General features: G+C 44.7%; 4 protein-coding genes across 6 annotated transcripts; 1 reads left to right on the top strand and 3 right to left on the bottom strand.

The window, feature by feature from the left end:
• Positions 1-378: 378 nt before the first annotated feature.
• Positions 379-15540, top strand: LOC120446489 (synaptic vesicular amine transporter). 3 transcript variants are annotated; one of them, XM_039627496.1, is made up of 9 exons: positions 379-640; positions 1677-1872; positions 4754-5249; positions 12807-12977; positions 13051-13189; positions 13365-13423; positions 13483-14078; positions 14222-14539; positions 14940-15540. In XM_039627496.1, exons 3-9 carry the CDS (start codon positions 4775-4777, stop codon positions 15009-15011), a joined length of 1830 nt encoding a protein of 609 aa, XP_039483430.1. In that variant the 5' UTR covers positions 379-640; positions 1677-1872; positions 4754-4774; the 3' UTR covers positions 15012-15540. The 3 variants fall into 3 exon arrangements, with proteins under 3 accessions (XP_039483430.1, XP_039483428.1, XP_039483429.1); XM_039627494.1 differs by lacking the exon at positions 14940-15540 and having other exon boundaries at positions 14222-14845; XM_039627495.1 differs by lacking the exons at positions 379-640; positions 1677-1872; positions 14940-15540 and adding an exon at positions 3375-3685 and having other exon boundaries at positions 14222-14845.
• LOC120446493 lies at positions 6695-8134 on the bottom strand. Its single transcript, XM_039627499.2, has one exon. The coding sequence runs from the start codon at positions 7603-7605 to the stop codon at positions 7183-7185; it is 423 nt and encodes a 140-aa protein (XP_039483433.1). The 5' UTR covers positions 7606-8134; the 3' UTR covers positions 6695-7182.
• Positions 9479-12789, bottom strand: LOC120446491. Its single transcript, XM_039627498.1, has 2 exons — positions 10862-12789; positions 9479-10669 (listed from the first exon to the last, which is right to left on the bottom strand). The coding sequence occupies exons 1-2, from the start codon at positions 11001-11003 to the stop codon at positions 9678-9680; spliced, it is 1134 nt and encodes a 377-aa protein (XP_039483432.1). The 5' UTR covers positions 11004-12789; the 3' UTR covers positions 9479-9677.
• A 124-nt stretch (positions 15541-15664) lies between the features above and the next one.
• On the bottom strand, positions 15665-19956 carry LOC120446490 (serine/threonine-protein kinase fray2). Its single transcript, XM_039627497.2, has 2 exons — positions 17770-19956; positions 15665-17704 (listed from the first exon to the last, which is right to left on the bottom strand). Exons 1-2 carry the CDS (start codon positions 17783-17785, stop codon positions 15876-15878), a joined length of 1845 nt encoding a protein of 614 aa, XP_039483431.1. The 5' UTR covers positions 17786-19956; the 3' UTR covers positions 15665-15875.
• Positions 19957-19958: the final 2 nt, after the last annotated feature.

Genomic DNA, 19958 nt, shown 5'->3' on the forward strand with positions numbered 1-19958 from the left:
AGCGAAAATAAATTCACACAGAGGAAACCCCAACGCACACACACATAAGTAAGTAGATGTACGTAGAGAGCGAACACAATGAAGGCAATTGAGCAGAATCATTGCCGTTGGCAGTTTCCATCAATATGCGTGGATGGGATCCTTCCCCGCCTTCCCCGCCTTCCCAGCAAGTGGGAGTGAGCAGGAACGGATAAGCATAAGGGGAGTGTGCTGCAACAGGCAGCAGACAACAAGTGGCAGCGCTGCCAGCTTCGTCATGCGTCGTGCCGCCTGCAGCCCGCGCCACCGACACTTCTGCCACCAGGACACCCGGCCACATCCTGGGCGCAGTCGTCCGCCGTCGACGTCGCAGGCGCCTCGTGCGCCGCTGGCCAGCGCATCTGCGTTCAGTGCGAGATGAGATCTCGTGGCTGATGGACGTGCCCGTTTCCCACGCTCGCAGTGCAGCCTCAGCACCAGAACAAACACTTGTGGCACTCACTCGCAATCAGCTGCCGTTGTAGCACTAGTTTAGTTTTGTTTCCAGCAACAAAATCACTCTCGGCAATTCCAACAAATGTGCGGCAAAATCCGTGTTTAAATCGCAAGCACCAAGCAAGCATCTTCTTAAAATATGTGAAAACTTCCAAGATTTAAGGGTGTAAGTCGAAAATGAAAATTTAACTTAATGTGGTTATTAATTTCTTACATATTAAGCTTACTTTGAACTTATGTTTTTAAAGGTCCTTTGTGATCACGAGCGATTTTAGTTGTTCATCTATAAGTGATTCAAAAGCAAAAATTATTATTACTTGCTAACAATAAATACAAGCAACGAAATGGCAATGCTAATTTCTTCTATCTTAATTATAGTTACGTATTAACTACATTGCAATGTGCAAAAGCAATCAAAATGTACTTAAAAGTATAAATGCAGTAGGAAAGGCTTATCCATGTGCAATATTTATACAACAAGATTAGATGAAAACGACATTATAAAGTTGTTAATTCTTTAAAATCTGCCCTCGCATCAATCAATCAAAAATCAATCGAAATTTGCATTTTAAAGCGGCTACAACTGCCTGTTTATTTAGACCTACTTGTATTTATTTAATAATCGATTTGAATCGGGCCTGCGAGGCAAACAGTATTTTTCGCTCGGTTCGACAACCGTCAGCGTTGTGCACAAAAAAGGAAAAAAAGAAAACAAATAAAAGTATTAACAAATATAGATGTAAATAGTATTTACCTTACTGTATATGCCCTCCACAAACAGCCGCAATCTCATTGACTGTGGCATATTTGGGTATTGAATAATAAATCCGCAAATATATTCATTCTTATTTGCGTTCCGCACTCGGTGGTTACTCGCTAACATTTTTTCATTGCATTTATAGTATATAACGAAGAAAAAGGTTCAAACATTTTTAAAAAACAGACAGCGGTGTATTATCATTTAAGATCTCTTATAATGCCCACTTTTCCCCGTCTTTTGTTGGCCAACGACCTTGCCGCAAGCCCACCGAAGAGCAAACACTCCCCTCAAAGGAAAGGAAACCCACTCGAGTGCCATCACAAAACACTGAAGCCACAAGTGGCCACTGCCAGCAGAAGTCTCCCGGCCACCGGAGACATTGCAAATCCGCTTCCAGCGTCTTTATTTAAATGACTTTGTTTCGTTTTGGATTCTCCCACAGGAATACTCCAACAACGCACAACCTCACCCGCAAAATTCCGGCAACAACAACCACCTGACTCCATCAACTGGCAGTTTGCAATAGACTTCTTGAGCAGACCAGACACAAAACCCATTCCATCCGCCCACCGAAACCATAATTCCGCTAAATTTCCCTCAAAGAAAGCTGAACGAGTCGTTTATAAGAAATTACTTAGGTGAGTGAAATTAAAAGATGCTGAAGATCCATAAGCTCCAAATCGCACTTAGAGAAAGTTATTTTACATATTTAAAAAACATAGTATGAACATTTAGCAAAGCTTAGAAAATTCTCCAATTTCAGCAGTGAATTGTTTTGGAAATTAACTTTTGTAAACCTTTGAATTTAAAGGTCACTTTGGCACGTTCAATTCAGGTTGCCTTTGTGTTTGAGTTCCGATCTTTCTGCTTAAATAGACGACTGCTCGTTGGCATCGATTTGTGCTAATTAGCTTAAAAGGGGCCTCATTTACACGCCCCTGCTATATATGTGACTCGCTACCGTTTTGCAATTAAAATTGCAATTTATAGCTGGTAAAAAAAAAAACAAAGTATAGGTATAATCAGCTGCACCTCTGGGCGTCGGTGCAAATTTGTACAGCAATTAAATGGTAAATAAAAAGCCGACTTGAAGGGCTGCCAATTCCTGGTTGATTATACAGGAAAACCAGTTTATGGCCTTCCATAAACTGAGGTCTCTTCCATCTGCGCCAGCCATTGGCTTCAATGTCAAGCTCAAGTCCGCTGGCTATGCGCAGGCAAGAGCTTCGTTTTAATTAATAAAAATCTGAGAAATGGGCACAATTTAAATAAAGTTGCGTGCCGATGCTCAGAAAAGGCAGCAAGCCACTACATTTTCAAGCGCCGCCAGTTGAGAAATCTTGGGCACTTAGCACAAGCTTCAACAATTAAACAAAAAGCAACGACAAACAGTAATCAAAATAAATATCTGAGGGAACATAAATAAAGAATTAAACAATCGCATTCGTCACATCGCATCGCACATGCAGCTCAGTTTAATTCAATGCAGGAATTCTATGTAAAATACTCTTTCAAAAAGATATGTTCAGCTAAAACTTAAACTTAAAACAGCATTTTGTATTTAAAACTTAAATTATTTAATATATTTTTGGCATAAACAACCAAAGATATGTACTTACCTTCACAATACACTTCAGCTTCGGAAAGAGCATAAAAACGTTGTAATAAAAATATTGCAATAAATCCTCCTTGTTTACATCCATTATTCTGGTATCAAATAAAAACATAGGAGAACACACGCGACACAAATGCACTTAAGAATTGTTTTTTTTTAAGCAATTGCATTAAATTCGTTTCTATCAATTCGAAATGAAAAAGTTAAACTTTCAGGCTCTGAAAGCCAAACTTGAAACCTCAATGAATTAGCATAATTTCAAATGTAAAAAAAACTTTATCTTTTGTTTGAATCGAACTTTCCCACGCCCATAAACCGAAATCGCATGCCAATTGTTAATTAATAATTATTAAAATGTATTTTACACACTTTTCATTGTGCATTCATTTGAAATGCAAAGACCCATGCATTTACTACGCTGCGAGCACTTTTCGTATACAAACTAAGCGAATCTTATTCGTTTGTGCAAAATTTAATTCGTTTAATAAGCCGCTGGCGACACGCTAAAGTTTTTAGTTTGAGCTCAGAGCGCCGACTTGTCGGTAGAATTGAATCCGCGGAATGAACGATCCACCCCGAAAATGATTCCAAAGTGAACCAATTGTGAAAAAGATAGTGCAATCCACCCGATAATGCAAATTCTGATTTTGATTCACTGATTCACTGACACCAGAGTCATCGGCTAATTGGGATTTCAGTGCGCGTTTCTGGCGGCTTCAGAGATCATTACCCATATAAATATCGGTCGTTGAATCAGATTTAGGTTCATTAGTGCAAGTGATATTCTAGGGGCGAGAGTTGGGCTTAAGATCTATTAAATCAGGAAAAGCTGCCAGGTAAATAATTGCCATTATGACTTACACCTTAAATTGCCCTTATAGAATGCACATTGAAAGTAAAGTGAATATTGCCTAAAGGAATTAGAAATCTGTTAAAACATTCAGACATTTCAAAAAGTATATATTTTCTAATTAATATATGTTACTTGTTATAAGAAATTATCCCATTTGTTTGCCTATTCCTTATCCATCAACAAATCTTCCCATTAACAGCAGTGGCGCAATTAAACGAGAAACTAATGGACAAATATAGGGGCTAATTAAAATGATGCCAGATTTCCCTTGTACTATAACTAACGCAACAGCTTTGTTTCTAGTGGATCTAATCAATTGAAATGACAAAATTTGCCACCGTTTGTCACGCCCCCAAACGTGATGCAGTTGTATGAACTTTCAGCAGCTTCCTCGTCTATTTGTCAGCTAATTTTCATTTGTCATTCAATGCCAACACTTTATCAATGCGGAGAAGTCATAAACAATCAATTGTCCGCCGGGACAGGAATCAATTGTGGGCTCAATTGCAAAGTAAATTGGAGGCATTATGCAAAGACTTTTTGGCGGAAGACTTAATTCATCTTTGCCTTCAATTACGAGACCTTTTCTGCTAATAGCAGTGGGTTAATTCAATTTTACAACCGAAAACTTAAAGAACTCTTCGCTTTTGGCTCCCTTTTGTGTTACTTTCAGAGCGAATTATGCAGCAAATTGAATTTGCGCCTGGCGATAGGCAACAGAAAATGTCAAAATTACAAATGTTGCGCATACGCCCTGTGTATTTGGTGGTAGAGCGGGGTGGCAGCCAATTAAATAAATATTTAAATTGCTTATGATTCAATTAGAGCCGTGTTGCCGTGTGAAATATATGCTTTTTAATTGCGAGCCCCAAGACTCGTAATTAACTTTTAATTAGCGAAAATCATTGGGGCATAAAGCGAGCGTGCGACTTTTGGATTTGATTTGGAATGGGAATGAGATGAGATGAGGAATGGGAATGGGAATGGGAAAGCTGCTTACTCTTGATTTGATTACATTTTAAAAAGACAATCGGCTTACTGTCTTCCGTAGCAACCAGCGGCTAGCGACGCAATGCAATCATCGACCGATGCGGGCAATGGTGGACCAAGAAAACACACGCAGAGCACAGCCCCCCAGAAGCAGTCGGAGATTAGCGAGACCACCTCCTTCACCGTAAACGCAACCACCACCAATAGCCAGCAGCAGCAGAATCCCGGAGGACCCGCCAGCAATACGCCCAGCAAAAATCCGTTCAAGCAGCAGTTGGACAGCAACCAGCAGAATGGCAATATGGACCAGGATTGCGGCATCATGGGCGTCGGCAAGGAGCCACCAGCTCCGCCGCCGCCCACCTACCAGTCGCAGTCCTACGCAGGACGACAGGCTCCGCCGCCAGCGGATCAGTACCGCGAGGAGGATCCACGCGCTGCCGGGTCCTGGGCCGCCGCCAAGTCCTGGATGGTCAGCTGGCGGGGCTCCAATCGCCTGGTGCTCGTCATCGTGGCCATAGCCCTGCTCCTCGACAACATGCTGCTGACCACAGTGGGTGAGTTTAACTACCTGCTTGGGGTTACCTTAAGATACCATATATTACGGCGCATAAATCTCATTCCCTGGTGGCCATTAGCATTTCATGAGCATTTATCTCCCGGGAGCTGGTTATCCTTGCCAGCCAATCGCCTGGAAATTGTCCATTTCCTTGGGGAATGGGGCAAGTGGTGGCATAAAATTACCACTGAGCGGCACTTAAGCTAATGAACGCTTTCCTGTCAATGCGAACGGTGGTTGTCAGTTCATCAATTCCAAAGATACTGACAGCTGAGGTTTGCTCAGGATGAACAGAGAAGTTCTTAGATTCGGTTATATACTAGAACCTAATGGAAAATAGTATTCCTCATTTGGAGAAACATATCTTCTGAATACAAAACGTTTTATCGTATTGAAACGCAATATTTCAGTTCTACATATTTTATATTATCTAATATACATCATCTTATTAAAATAGCAGACAAAACTAATGAATTAAGCAAAACGAAGGGCATTCATTTCGATATAGGATAAGCAGTATCTTTACTTATTTTTACTTCGGAAAGAGCTTAGTGCGCCCTTAATTTATGTGGGAAGACCTGCAATTAAATCAAACACCGACCAGCAACTAATCAATGCTGAAGTGCCCCTGCTTAGTCATTATCAGATACACGATACCGATGACCAATGGAGCAGGCTGAGTTGGGCAGCTCCAAGTGCCGAGCCGTCGACAGTCAATTAATGGACACGCACTGGAGGAGAAGACCCTCCTGCAGTTGACACTAAAACCCCACCAGGCAAAACTCTGCGAAAGTGAATCGGGGAGTGGTGGTGGATGGTGGTTGTGGTGGATGTGTCCAGCACCAAGTGCTTATGTCAAGTGTCTGGCCAAACACATGGACATTGAGTGGGAGTCCTCCGGTCCTCCAGCCTGACAAATACAGCACAGGACGAAGGAAAAAAGAATAACCCGAAAAAGAAGCGGGGCGAGATTTTTCTTTGTGGCAAACGTTCATGAATTTAAATCAACAAGTTGGGCGAAAAACCAAACGGAAATAGCCGAACCACTCGAGCAACTTGTTGAGATGGCACGGAAGTGAAAGTCAAAGGAAAAGTGGAAAAACTATTAGCTCCATAGGAGAAGTTTCCCCCAGCTGACAGGATAAACGGATGGGAAAAGGAAAGGGCGAAAGGGAAAAGCGGCTGGGCTTTTAGCGTTTGACTGGCGGCATTTCCACTTAAGTGCTTTCCCGTTTCGCGCTCAAGGTGCTGAAGCGAAAATTGCTGCAAATACATTTGATTATTACATTTGATCTCTGCCCTACGCAATTTCCCCCATTTTTCCACACCACCCCAGCATTTCTCTTTTCTCGCATAATATACTCGTAAATTAGATTTAGCAGGGAGCCTGTGGAGATTTATATGGGCCATGACGCTATCCGTTTGACTCGATAACAAATTGAATATGCAATAAGCTCTTGTTTTATTGAAGAAGATTGAATAATAGTAGCTTAAATAGGGTTTACTTTGATCCGGGGATGTCCTGCTCATAAACTTAGCCAATAAAAGGAGTGTTTTGCATCGACACTGGTTGAACTATGCAAATTGATTGTTTTAGTGCTGTGCAAATTCGTAGGGGTGCTAAATAAACAGTAGATTCCATAGAGATTGGACTGGACTTACATCTTACACGTTAGTAATACTTCCTAAAGCTACATGTATTAGAAATATGTTTTTCATATTAAGCGAGTTTTGATTTTGTCTTTGTTTGGTCATATTTAATTTGTAGCACCAAAAAGAAACACTAGTTCCCGCTTTTCACAGTTATTACATATTAAATATACCTAGTCGAATGATAAATTTGGTTCTGGGTCCTAATAAGATATCTCACCTATCCTATCTAAGACTAAAAATGTTCAAAACTGCCTCTCAACCTTACGGACACCGTAACATTACTTCGCCTGCTCCGGCTGCTCGATGGAGGCCACATCCAGCGTCTCCAGCTTCTCCAGGCAGACGCCCGCTCGCCGGGTGGGCGTGGTGGCCAGGGATCGCGACTTCGGACCACTTCCGCCCGGCGCCGGGGGCAGGAGCTGATCGAATCCGCCGGACGCGTCCTTGGTCAGCGAGGCGCTTCGGGAGAAGGGGAAGTAGGCGTTCAGCTGACGTTCCAGCACATCCTTGTTGATGCTCGTCTCCCAGATTTGCTTCTGGATGATGCCACTGTAGCGAGCCTCGAAGCTTTGCTGATGGCGCAGCAGATCCGAGGCGCCAGATCGACCGCCCCGGTGGCGTTCCCGTGCCGGTTCGCGTTCACTGGGTGTGGGCGTGGCCGGCTTTAGGGGACTGCCCAGGGAATCCTCGTCGGTGGACATGCCACTAATGGCCGGAAAATTAAAGTGCGCCGTGGAAAACTTTGCTCGTTAGGTGGCCAACAATGCGGAAAAGTGGAACTCCAATTGCCGGGAGAACCTGCCGCGTCCGTTGCAGAAACGCGAATAAGTCACGGCAGGCGGAATGCCACGTCTATAAGTCCGTTTAGGCCTGTTATGTGCCATGTGGTATGTGCTTTGTGCAATCCAAAATCCAAAATACACCCAGTATTGTTGCGCATTTTCTTTTGCCGTGAACGAAGCGGGCAAAAGTCAAACGTCAGGCGGCCCAAAGTTTTTGCCTCCAAAAGTAATTGCTCCCCCTTTTGTCTTTTGGCTTGCCTTGAAGTCGAAAACTTTTCCCCGCTTTCCGTTTTCCTTTGGCCACGGACTCGGATACCGTGGCTGCCACCCAACCAGACCCATTTCGAGAAAGGTCACAATCGTGCGGCTTTCTCGGTGTCGTTTCGCTGTCATGCCAGACGCAATGACTCATTGAGCCTTGCGCTTATCCCCCACCATCTTTAGCTATTGCGATGTACCTCCAAAATGCACAGAAAATAACTCTAATAAGTTGGGATTACTCTCCGCAAATTTACTATATCACAAGAGACTCCATGAACATGATTACCTGTTAAATATCATATGTCTAACGCGAATTCTTCAGGATTGAATATCTAATATTGGCTTTGCTGGATTTTCTTTTTCCCTGTATTTGGGTATCGCTGGTAATAATGAACGTGTGGCAGGTGGATAGTTTAGCTTTGGGTGTTGCTTGCATGACGCTTGATGGATATCCAAGGAATCTCCTTCGCAACGGTTGACAGTTGTTATCCCATCAGACTGATGGATATGTAATGTCCATAATTAGTTTACGACCGCTTAGGTTTTGGCTGTCGTAAGCCCCATAAAAATAGTTGACAAAAGAAAGGAATCTTGAAGAAAAAAGTGTAGAGCTATGCCACCACGTTTTTAGCTTATTGTCATAGGGTTCAACTATATTTTTACCCCTTTTTTAATACAAGTGTACATTTTTGGAACCTTTTCCTGTACTAAAGGTTATAGTATTTCTTCCGAATTATTTCATATATTAAGTTAATTTTATAAGTAATGCCCTCCCCCTTCCAAACTTAAACTCTCTTCCATTCTGCGCAAAATTACCACATTCATTAGGGTAAAACTTTAACTTCAACTTTATTCCATTGTTAAACATGCAATATTACCACAATTACATTGATTACGCTTCTTTCACGTGGGAATCCCCGCAGGATCACCGCCCCCCGCAAGCGTATAAAAAACGCAAAAATCAACAATGAAGTCAGAGCCGAAGTCAAAACAAAAGAAAGTGGGCGTGGCACACGCCGCCGACTTTTCGGGGTAATCCAAAAATAAACTCACCGAATTCGATAAAAAGAAACAAACAAAAGAAACTTTCAATGGCAACGGAACACAAACAAAAATCAATAAACCAAGAAAAGATTGTGCGATATTAATAAGTAGTCCTCCTGGGCACAAGAAATACCCTTTCAAACTTGGGACAAGGAGATTTTGTTACAGTACTTGACTTGACAAATAATAATATGTTCCAATGCCAAAAAATAAAAAAAAAAATCTATAAGCACTGCTCAGTTTTCTAGGTGTATCTACAGTAATGGGTTTCACATTTTTATGAAAACTAAAAAGTTGCGGTAAGAGTATTTGAATTCGGAGAAATTATCTAAGCTAGTGTGCTGTAGTAGTGTGGCTATTAATACACCAAATGAATATGTTCTTGACAAATCTTTCCTTTCTTTGGTTCAATTATTTTGGGAGTTAGGAAAGTTATAACAGAAAAGTCAGTGAACCTTGGCATTAAGAATGAAGTGAAAGTATCCATATGAATGTGTATGCAATTAAAATGGAAAAAATTTTGCAGTTCCTTTTTATTCAAAGTATAAGAAGAATATAAGAAATCGTTTTGAAAAGTTCTACAAATTAAATTACGTTGTTAGTTCAAAACGGTTCTAAGCCCACTGGAAAATGAGTACTTTCTTTATCGAGGACCTTTAGATAGGCAACTTAATCAGTAAGGCGGACTACAACTGGCACAGCTCACTGAAGCTGGTGCTCAGGGCATCTTCGCCAGAACCGCCAATGCCACTGCCCGGCGTGGAACCCGCCGCCAGCAGACCCTTCTTGGGCAGACTGGGCATGAAGATGTGCAGCTGCTTCCTGCTGTCCGAGGCGGCGGATGATCCCATTCCCCGGCCACTGAGTGGTGGCGTACGGCTGTCCTCCGGCAGTGGGGATGCAGTGGCTCCGCTGTACAAGCGCGCCGAGGCCAACTGACCAGCCAATCTCCTCGTGGTGCTGGCACTGCTGCTCAGGGTGCAGAGGTCGATGTTGCGAGCAGGTCTATTGAGGCGCACGGGCACGCCCTCCTTGTTGAAGATAATGGTTATGGGCTTGGCATTGGAGGCGGACAGGGAGGAGCTGGTGACCTGTTGGGCCACGGGTGCTGGCTTGGCGACTGGCTTCCTGGCCACCGATCGCTGGTGATGCACTGCCGCCGCCGCCACGCGCTTGAGACTCATGCTGCGATGGTGACTGCGCTGCATCCTCTGCGCTGATCTGGCCAACTGGGCACTACTGGTGGCCGGCGGAGTGACCACCACCTTCTCCTTCACTATATCAGTGCGTCCGGCCAAATCCAACCAGTGCAGCACCCTTTCGGCCAGTCGCTCCTCGGGATTGTTGGCCGTCGTGGAGAGAGTGCTAGTTGCATCCTGTAGCGAACTCCTGCGCGACTGATGGTCCATGTGGTGGTGGTGGTCCATGTTGTAGGTGCGCCCGCGACTCAACAGCCAAGCGCGGCGCTTCGACTGCCGGCTCTGGTGGCGCTGCTCCCCCCGATGACCTCCACCCGTCGAGGGGGCGGGGCCTGGGCGGCCACCCAGGGTGGGCAGCGATTGTTGCTGCTGCAGCGTCAGCTTGGTGGCGTCCAGCAAAAGGTACTCGTCCAGGTACTCCACACTGTCCTCCACGGACTGCTCGAGAATCTCGTAGGATTCCGTCTGCTGGTAGTTGCCTTAAAAGGTGATTGATAAGTAATAGTCAATCTACTTGAGACTTTTCAAAATGTGCTTATGAGAGGAAACTTTTTCTAGATGATAGTCAATCAATATTTCAATCAATATTAGCAAAATCGATGTGGGCAATTATGGGCCTAACTTTGTAAAGGACCTGATTCCTTTTGGGCGTCGGATTACGGAGCACTCACCTCTCAGCCTTGTCTTCTGGCGCTTCCAGCGCTGCCTCTGTCGCGGCTCGTAGTCGAGGATGAAGTGGCGCCTCCCGATCGCCTCCTGCCACACGGAGCGCACAAACAGCGGCCTGCTGGCCGACTCCCAAATGGGACGCATTTCCACCCGCTCCTCCCGAGGATTCTATGGCTAATTAAATCCTGTGCATATTAAGCGGGTAAACAAATGCCTACTCCAGCGTCCCCAGCTCGGGTGCTCAGTTGTCCTCTTCCTCGTCGCCGGTGGATGACTGGTTGCTTCGCCAGTTGCCGCCTCACTGCCGCTTCTGTTTGGCTTGACGACGACGCCACTAAAGCCACTGTCGCCCGGCATGTCGAAGTCATGTTTCTGGGTGACCTGCGGACGGAGACACAGGGCTGCGGGAAAAGGCTCCCAAAACGTTTAGCTAATACATTTGAGCAAAGGAAGCATGTAGTTATTACAATGGAAACAAGCTATAAACCCTTCTTAGTGAATATCTGAATAATCTATATTTTTGATATATATCTTAGAATTGTATATAGAGGAACTGATTAAAATCCTAAATCCGTATGGTGTTCTCTGCCATCCAAATCCCTGATATGCCATCACTCCATCACAATTTCTGCAGCCCTGAATCGGCGATAGTGACTGTTTGTTTGTCTAGCTGCCCGAGTCGCCTTCCTTTTGGCATTGCGGTTTAAGTGTCTTCGGCACGCGAAATGCAACCGAAGCGACTGAGTGACTTCCGCTGGCTGCCCCAACTGCTCCAGCTGCCCCAAAAAAAACATGCCACCTTCTAACCCCTAACATCCCACGCCACCCAACTCCTGACCCCGACTGCACGTGCTTTTTCCGGAATTAGCATTTTTATGTCAAAGACTCGGGAGACAGTTTAATGAGTTGTTGGGGCTGCCAGCTTGGGAAATTGCTATGCAACATTTTTCCTGTAGCACTAAATTCGCTGCTTAATCGCCAAGTGGTTAACCCCAATTAGGTAGATGTTGCCAAATTTGCATATATTTCCGGTTGCATGGGGCACATGCCACAAATGGCATGTTGATTCGCATGTGTGCTTCGTCCACATGGCCGACATATGTGACAGTTGAGTGGGCTTCCAGGTCAGGTGAGACTTCCACTTTCGCTGAACTCTGGCACGCGGCACGGGCACAGGCTAATACGAAACTTTGGAGTTCGACTATACATCTATTCAACTATCCTACCATGTAGATCCAAACCCCAAACCTCATAGAGCATGAATGGCACTCATTAAAGAAACCTCCAAACAGGCAGGCATACATAACATATACGGTTATGGGCTGTCAGTGCGATAACCACGAGTAACTGGCTGCACAAGCAAACAAATTACCCCAACAATACTTCAAACTCGGCACTCACTCAATTGAAAGAGCCACTCCGAAAGGGCCCAACCTCTGACCTCGGCCTAGCACTTTGGCAGGAAATGCAATTACAGTGGCCCGTACAGTGGAGTTCTCGAGTTCCCGAGTTCTCCGGGTGTTGATAATAAATATAAACAGAGTCGAAGCATGCAATAAACAAATTGAATTTGCCCGCCGGAGACGAAAGTTGCATGTGGCTTTATGCTAGACATCGCAGAGTCCATTAAACGCATCGTTGTAAACGTGGCGTATGCGCAATTTTTCACTCTATCCCCTCAATTTTTGGTTGCAACTCAATTAGAATTGAGTGAGGCAGGGGCAGGGAGGTAGGGAAGTAGATGGGCTAGATGGAAACGGTGGCAATCTCTGCCAACGGCAAGGCAATTATAAAACTTTCTGGGGGCCTGGAGAACGCAATTACCGACCGACGGCCTGGTGAAAACTGCGCCCGAGGCACAAGAGCGTTTAGGTTAATTGTGAGCAAATTCTTTTTGTTGCAATCAAATTATAATGGGTCTCCGTTTGCCCCAACCCAACCGTTTAGTGCCCATCATACCCGAGTTCCTGTACGACATACGACATCCGGATGCGCCGCTCGACAGCTTTCCACGCACACCGTTAACGTCCAACGTTCCGCCGCCACCAACGCCGTGTCCATGCAACAAGGATGGCAGCGAGGCGGCTCCGCTCGAGATCTCCACGATTAGTCCGGAAGGTAAGTGTCGCCTACCTAGCCTTAGCCGCTAATTGGCCACCAGTCTGCAGCGAAAGTCCTTGAACATCCACAGAGAACGAGACCTACTACCGCGAACTGGAGGAGCGACACAACGAGCTGGTGGGCGAGACCGTCGAGGTTGGACTGCTGTTCGCCTCCAAGGCGTTTGTCCAGCTGCTAGTTAACCCAATTGTCGGACCCCTGACTCACCGGTAAGAATTTTTTTTAGTCTACCTTAGATACATCTCCTGCAAGTAGAAAGAACTAACTTAATTTTAAGTCCGGGGAGAAAGCCATTTAAATTTTGGAATATTTCAAACCAGAAATGTTTAAGCGGAATTAAAGTATTCAAATGATCTTACTGATCACACATTTATACTCCTGCAGGATTGGCTACAGTATCCCCATGTTCGCTGGCTTTGTGATAATGTTTCTCTCCACGATAAGTAAGAACCACTAGCTCCTCTGCACTACAAATGGTATTAAGCCCATCACCTTTTCGCAGTTTTCGCTTTTGGACGATCCTACCTGGTGCTGTTTGTGGCGCGGGCTCTGCAAGGGATTGGTTCATCGTGCTCCTCGGTTTCCGGCATGGGCATGCTGGCAGATCGGTTTACGGACGACAAGGAGCGTGGAAATGCCATGGGCATAGCACTGGGAGGATTAGCCTTGGGCGTGCTCATAGGTCCACCATTCGGCGGCGTGATGTACGAGTTTGTGGGCAAGTCGGCTCCATTCCTGATCCTGGCTGCCCTGGCCTTGGGCGATGGCCTGCTGCAGTTGTTCATGCTGCAGCCATCGATCCAGAAGGCCGAAACGGAACCACCCTCGCTGAAGAGCCTCATCAGTGACCCCTACATCCTGATTGCTGCTGGAGCCATCACCTTCGCCAATATGGGCATCGCCATGTTGGAGCCCTCGCTGCCGCTGTGGATGGTGGACAACATGGGCGCCACTCGCTGGGAGCAGGGCGTGGCCTTTCTGCCCGCCTCCATCAGCTACCTGATTGGCACCAATCTCTTCGGACCGCTGGGACACAAGATTGGACGATGGTTTGCCGCCTGCTTGGGGTTGATTATCATCGGAGGATGCTTGATATTTGTAAGTATACCATTCCTCAGTTTATTTATAATTCCCAGATGGAAAATATTGAGTTTTAAAGCTTTACTAGTGGTTTTAAAGATTGCTCAAGAATTCGCGTAATCAGAACCATATCATTTCGATTTACACACATCCCCTTTCAGATACCCATGGCCACTTCGATCACTCACCTGATTATCCCGAACGCAGGACTTGGCTTTGCCATCGGCATGGTGGACTCCTCGATGATGCCGGAACTGGGCTATCTGGTGGACATACGACACTCGGCGGTGTACGGCAGCGTTTACGCCCTGGGCGATGTGGCCTTCTGTGTGGGCTTTGCCGTGGGCCCCGCCTTGTCCGGATCGCTGGTGAAGAGCATCGGATTCGAGTGGATGTTGTTCGGTATCGCCATCCTCTGCTTCATTTACGCCCCACTCCTGACGCTGCTCAAGAATCCGCCGACGAGCGACGAGAAGAAGGTACGTATGGCCAGGGAGGCGGCTGAAGCTGCTGCAGCCGCTGCTGCCGCTTCTGGGGAATCCTCGGGAATCCCCCAGATAACCGCATCCTGTCCGGCCATCATGCATGGTACTTCTGTTCCCGATTCGGATGCCGAGGCGGGCAGGACGAACGAGGGCTACGAGAGCGAGAGGCTTTGAGTCTCGCTACATTGCTTAATTTTAGTTTATTATTATTTTTCGTAAATTTAGTCATTCTCATTGTTTTTTGTTAGCCCTAAGTTCTGCTTAATTTGTTTGTAATAAAACTATTAATTTTTATTTAAAGCGCTGCCTGAGTTTCATTTTGCACGATAAAAACCGTTCTTGAAATGCATTCGACTAACCCATACTATTTCCCATTTCATTTTTGTGCTTCCAGTCTTTGATCTATGGACGCGATCGGGCTCAGGTACGTTATGTCACCTATCAGAACTACGATGAAGACGAATAAGCGAACAATTTAACTCCAACGCAATGTTGCCAAAAGAGCAACCAAAAATCCAAAAAAAAGCGGGTAATAAAATCAAGAAAAAAATCGAAGAACAGGAAGTAAACGTAACCACAACCAACAATATCAGTAATATCATATGAAAATCCAATCCAAATCGTTATTCTTGTTCAATGTTTTACCCAAGTTGCACTATAGTGTTTATATAAGTACATATGCCAGTGATCATATCAAGAAGTAACCTCCCCCCAAAAACTTTTGCACATGTTAAAGTCGAGCACACAAATTTGTGAAGAAAGAGAAAGTTGAGTGAAAACAGGGCTCCAAGATGAGCCAGAAGTTCGATGTGACGGGTAGGAAAGTAAAAGTAAGTGAGGATCCTAAGAACCCTACTACATATTGGAGGCAATTTAGTGGCCAAAGGTTTGGAAACTATATTATTTTTTTTTTGGATATTGGAAGTACAGATATGACATGCAGATAAAGCAGATGTGACTGTACGAATGAGCTTAATGAGCTTGTGAGAGTCCTTCCTCCGAAGACTCTACTCCCAGCAGGGAAGGTCTAATTGCCGATCCAACAAACACGCGCCCGCAATTGCAATGATTTAATGGAGGAATTCCAAGGAGCGAGGAACATATAGAAAACACCACACCTTACCTAGTTTGGAATATCATTTTGGGATTTACTTTAGTTAGGAACATTTAAAAGTCAAATAACAGCGATGATACAACTAATTTTGGGGCTAGTCTAATATAGAAAAGTTAGGGGTGCATATGTGCGACTTCTGGGACAGCTTAACCCTATGTTCTAGAGATGATCTGTCCCAAAAATCACGCATATAATCCCCCAATTTCCCCTATATTATTACAAACGCATCAAACGCAGTTTATCCGCATACACGCTGATGTTAACCTGACAGGAATCTTGGCTTTCCTGACTGCTGCTCCTTTCCCGTGGCGCTGGTGAAGATGCCCTCATACGCACATGGTTCAGACTAAAGGCTAGATCCGTATCCCTGGATCGGGAGGTGGTTATCCTAATGGGCATATTATTCAGACAGGTGACGCAGGTTTGGTTTCCATTCAGCTGTTTTTGCTCACTAACCCGGGCATTGGATGAACGCCTCATGCTGCAGTTGCTCCGTCTCCCGGTCGTGGTCACTGTGACATGGACATTGCCATTTGAAGTTCCCGAACTACTGCGATCAAGATTCCTTGGGACGGTAGGCGAAGCAGTACGCGGGGGATTTGAAACGGGTGTAAAACTACGACTGGAGCTGGGGTTTGACCTCCGATTTACATAGGAAGAACGGGAGGTGGGAGTACACGGATCAGTCGGTGAAGGGGAGCTGCTATTCCGGGTAAGGATCGGCGGGGGAGTAAGTGAACGGGTTGCGGATGCGACACTTCTAGCATCCTGATTAACTCTAGTCCTCCGTCTTGCCTTCGATCTGGAAGGATTCTCCGTTGAAGTCGCCAATCTCCGAGGCCTTCGGGACGTTAAGTCACAAAAGGCCATTCCGGGCAAACGATCATCGGAGGTCGTGGTGTACAAGTGCGAGGTCATTGGCACCGGCGGTGGGGGATTTATTGGCTCTTGACACAGTAGCTCAAGTTGTTCCCGACGCGCTTGCTCCTGGAGGGCACACAACCGTTCGATTTCTCTGTGCCGCTGACTTTCCCGCTCCAGCTCCCGCAAGCGCTGCCTCTCGCGCTCCACTTCCAACTCTATGAGACGCTCCTCATCCCGCAGGCGCTCCAACTGGCGGAGCTGCTCTCGATCTCGCTCCCGCTGGCGAGCACGCTCCCGCTCCTCCTGAAGCTCCCTCTCCTGCTCCAAGCGTCGGTCTTCCAACAGCTGTCGATCCCGCTCCCGTTCTCGTTGCCGCGCCACTTCCCGTGCCTTTTCTCTCTGCCGGAGCTCCCATTCCGGACTCGTCCGCGGTTTCGTCTCGCGCACATTGAACTTGGACAGTCGCTTGTCGATGCCGAAGGTGCCGCTGGATCTGGGAGTACAGCGCACTGGCTGCGACTTGATCCTCACCTTATCCGTATTGTTCAGCAGATAGGCATCCGTTGCGATTTCGATGCTCACATTGTTGTCCATCTCGGATTGCGAATCCGCACTGCAAATATTGATGCTGATCCCGCAGCCGCTTCTTCTGCTCTGCAGATGGGTGTTGGAGTTCCTGGAGAAGGTGGTGGTTGAAGTAGGAAGGGCACCGCCACCAGCTGATCGCAGGAGATTACTGCTACTCTGACACAAAGTCGTAATGCTCGGACCCCGTCTCATAGCCTCGTACCGACCACTTTGACAGCAGGTCCTGAGATGCGGGGAATCCGTGGCGGTGGGTGAACGCTTCGTCTGCGGAGCCACCGGTACACTTTGCCTATCCGGCGTTGTCACCGAAGATCCGAAGGACATATCCATTGATTCCTGCAGGAGTCGACGCCTATACGAGCTAGGGTGTGGACTCCTTTTTGCCGGAATGTACTCGGGATCCTGGCTGAATCTGGGATTTTGGTAGAAGGTCTGGAAGGAGGCCTTCTTCGCCAGTGCCGGCGGAGCTGGGGGCGGGGATCTTTGGTAGTTCTGGACCGGATAAAATGGCTTGTCGGCATAGCGAAAGTTGTAAGAGTGAATTTTGAAGGGGTCTCCATTGAAGACATCCATCGCCTGGCGACGCGAAGAATCTGGGACAAAAGAAGGCCCTGGGAATTAGTTTTGACAGTGTTTTGAACCTGGAACAGCAACTCACACGAAATACGATTCATTTGGAGCTGATAATTTTGGGTTTTCCACGGTATGCGAGTTCGAAAATAGCGTGCCAATCATATAAATATGTTTTTTTTAGAAAATATTCCAATGAGTCCAGATAGATAATTTTTTCATAGGTCTAGAACCGAAAACCCAGGCAACTTTGGTTTTCGGTTCTGTCTATAGAATTCTCGCTTCGGAAACCCATTAAAACTTTTTGGCAATACGGCGTAGAAATTGGACGGGATTAATGGGCATTACTCCACAGCGGAGAGCCGCCTTCCTTAAGTAAATCAATTTAATATTACAAGTTGTTAAAGTTAAATAAACTATCTATATAATCATTAAATCGTGTAAAATTGTTGCCCACATAGCACACACACAAGTTATCTGACAAAAAAGGGAATATTTGATAGGATTTTGGTACCGAATGGTACGTGGAATATGAACAACATTCCATAGAAACTGAAAACATGCAAAAGGTTCTATAAGCGTTCACAATTTTGAATAGAAGTGTTAGGTTGTGCTTAATGTTTATGTTCTCTAGTGAGGAACAAAGTCGCTAAATTGGGTGTTCCAATAAATTTAGATTTAGGACAAACCACTGATTGTAACTTCGACTCTTCCCACCCAAAGTTTTAGACTTTACCCCATAAGTATTAACGACTTTGTTGCCTCACTTGACCAGATCGTATTGGATCGTAAGGATATTGCCGCAAGGCACTTGAATGGCTGCAAGTGTCTTCAAGCGTTGTGATCACCATGTAAAATCCTGTTTAATTGTCAAAATCCTGTTTATTGGGGCATGAAAATCATATTTTTGAACGCTTATTACCCAAAAACAGTAATCGAAAGTATTGTAAAAAAAGATAGCTCTGTAATGGTCGAAAAAGGTTCAAGGAAGCCGACTAAATGTAGTTAATCGCAGGTATACAATGAGGTTATATTGACAAACTGTATATACGAATAGCTGAAATACTTGCTGATTATCATCGTTGTTCTATTGTTGTGAAAGATGAATTACTCAAATACTCGTAATACCCTAGATTCATTCATAGCACACCAGAAATTCTATGCTGTGTCCGTTACGACTTTTCACGCTTTGAAGAATTGCCGAATTCAATCATGCAACACGCGTTTTACAACTAAGGAACTCTTCAATGATTGCGTATTACAACAACCTTAGAAAAAGACATTGTACAGGGTATGCAACTCGAACGTACATATATGATATTTAGCACATGGTTTTGTTCGGTTTTCATAAAGTTGTTGTGTAAGTTTATGCTTTTGCCCCCCTTCTGGGGGCCCAGCATCCAATATAAACGTGTGAATTAGACAATATAGCTTCTAACTGAATAGTTCAGCATACTCAATACTTACATATATTATGCGTAATCAAGTCGTTATTGTTGCCTAACTATGTTCAAATGTTGCATAAGTGTTACGTAACTAACAATCCAAAAAAAAGCTGGTATGGGGTCAAACAAACAACAATGCTAATGCAACTAACCAAAGCGTTTTGTGCACAGTATTCACATATTCAAAACTATCCTTAAATCTATATACTCGACGTTTACTGTATGTATTTGCTAGTTAAGATGTAACCGCACACACATACTCTCTCTAAAAAGTTCGTATTCGAATGACCGTAAATAAAACCTATAGTTTAGCGCGAGCATATTAGTCAAAACAGTGTATCAAATATGTATAACAGTTCATATATATAGTTCATATTATTCTAGCATATATTACCATAATACAAGCTTCTAATTACGTATATGTATGTACTTTAGTCCTTTAACGATTATCACATTTTTACTCAAACCTTGAAACTACATACATATGTACTCATGTCATGCCATGCCATGTTTAAGGGTGAGAACCGGGAGAAACCAGAACACAAACATACATATATGCTATTAATAAAGACCAATGGTGACCAAGTAGAATATATAACTATACTTAATAAATACCTACTATCAATACAATCAAGTAAAATATGTATTACCTATATTATATTATATTTATTTCATAGAGATATTGCTACTAAGCTGATACCGATATTGAGAAACCAATCTAAATTGCGTTGAGTTTAATATACTCGCCCATCAATAAATTTGAAACAATGCAAATGCAAATGCAAAATACAAATATGTAACTGAAGTTGTTGGTGAATAAACAAGCTACAAA

This window comes from Drosophila santomea, chromosome 2R (genome assembly GCF_016746245.2).
Source record: "Drosophila santomea strain STO CAGO 1482 chromosome 2R, Prin_Dsan_1.1, whole genome shotgun sequence".
Taxonomy (NCBI): Eukaryota; Metazoa; Arthropoda; class Insecta; order Diptera; family Drosophilidae; genus Drosophila; species Drosophila santomea.

Excerpts from the sequence above, each read along its gene's own strand:
- LOC120446493 (XM_039627499.2), bottom strand. The coding sequence starts at position 7,605 with ATGTCCACCGACGAGGATTCCCTGGGCAGTCCCCTAAAGCCGGCCACG.
- LOC120446489 (XM_039627494.1), top strand. The coding sequence starts at position 4,775 with ATGCAATCATCGACCGATGCGGGCAATGGTGGACCAAGAAAACACACG. Across the intron at positions 13,190-13,364 it reads GTCGGACCCCTGACTCACCG|GATTGGCTACAGTATCCCCA; the intron begins GTAAGAATTTTT and ends ATACTCCTGCAG. Across the intron at positions 13,424-13,482 it reads AATGTTTCTCTCCACGATAA|TTTTCGCTTTTGGACGATCC; the intron begins GTAAGAACCACT and ends ACCTTTTCGCAG.
- LOC120446491 (XM_039627498.1), bottom strand. The coding sequence starts at position 11,003 with ATGCGTCCCATTTGGGAGTCGGCCAGCAGGCCGCTGTTTGTGCGCTCC. Across the intron at positions 10,670-10,861 it reads CCAGAAGACAAGGCTGAGAG|GCAACTACCAGCAGACGGAA; the intron begins GTGAGTGCTCCG and ends TCACCTTTTAAG.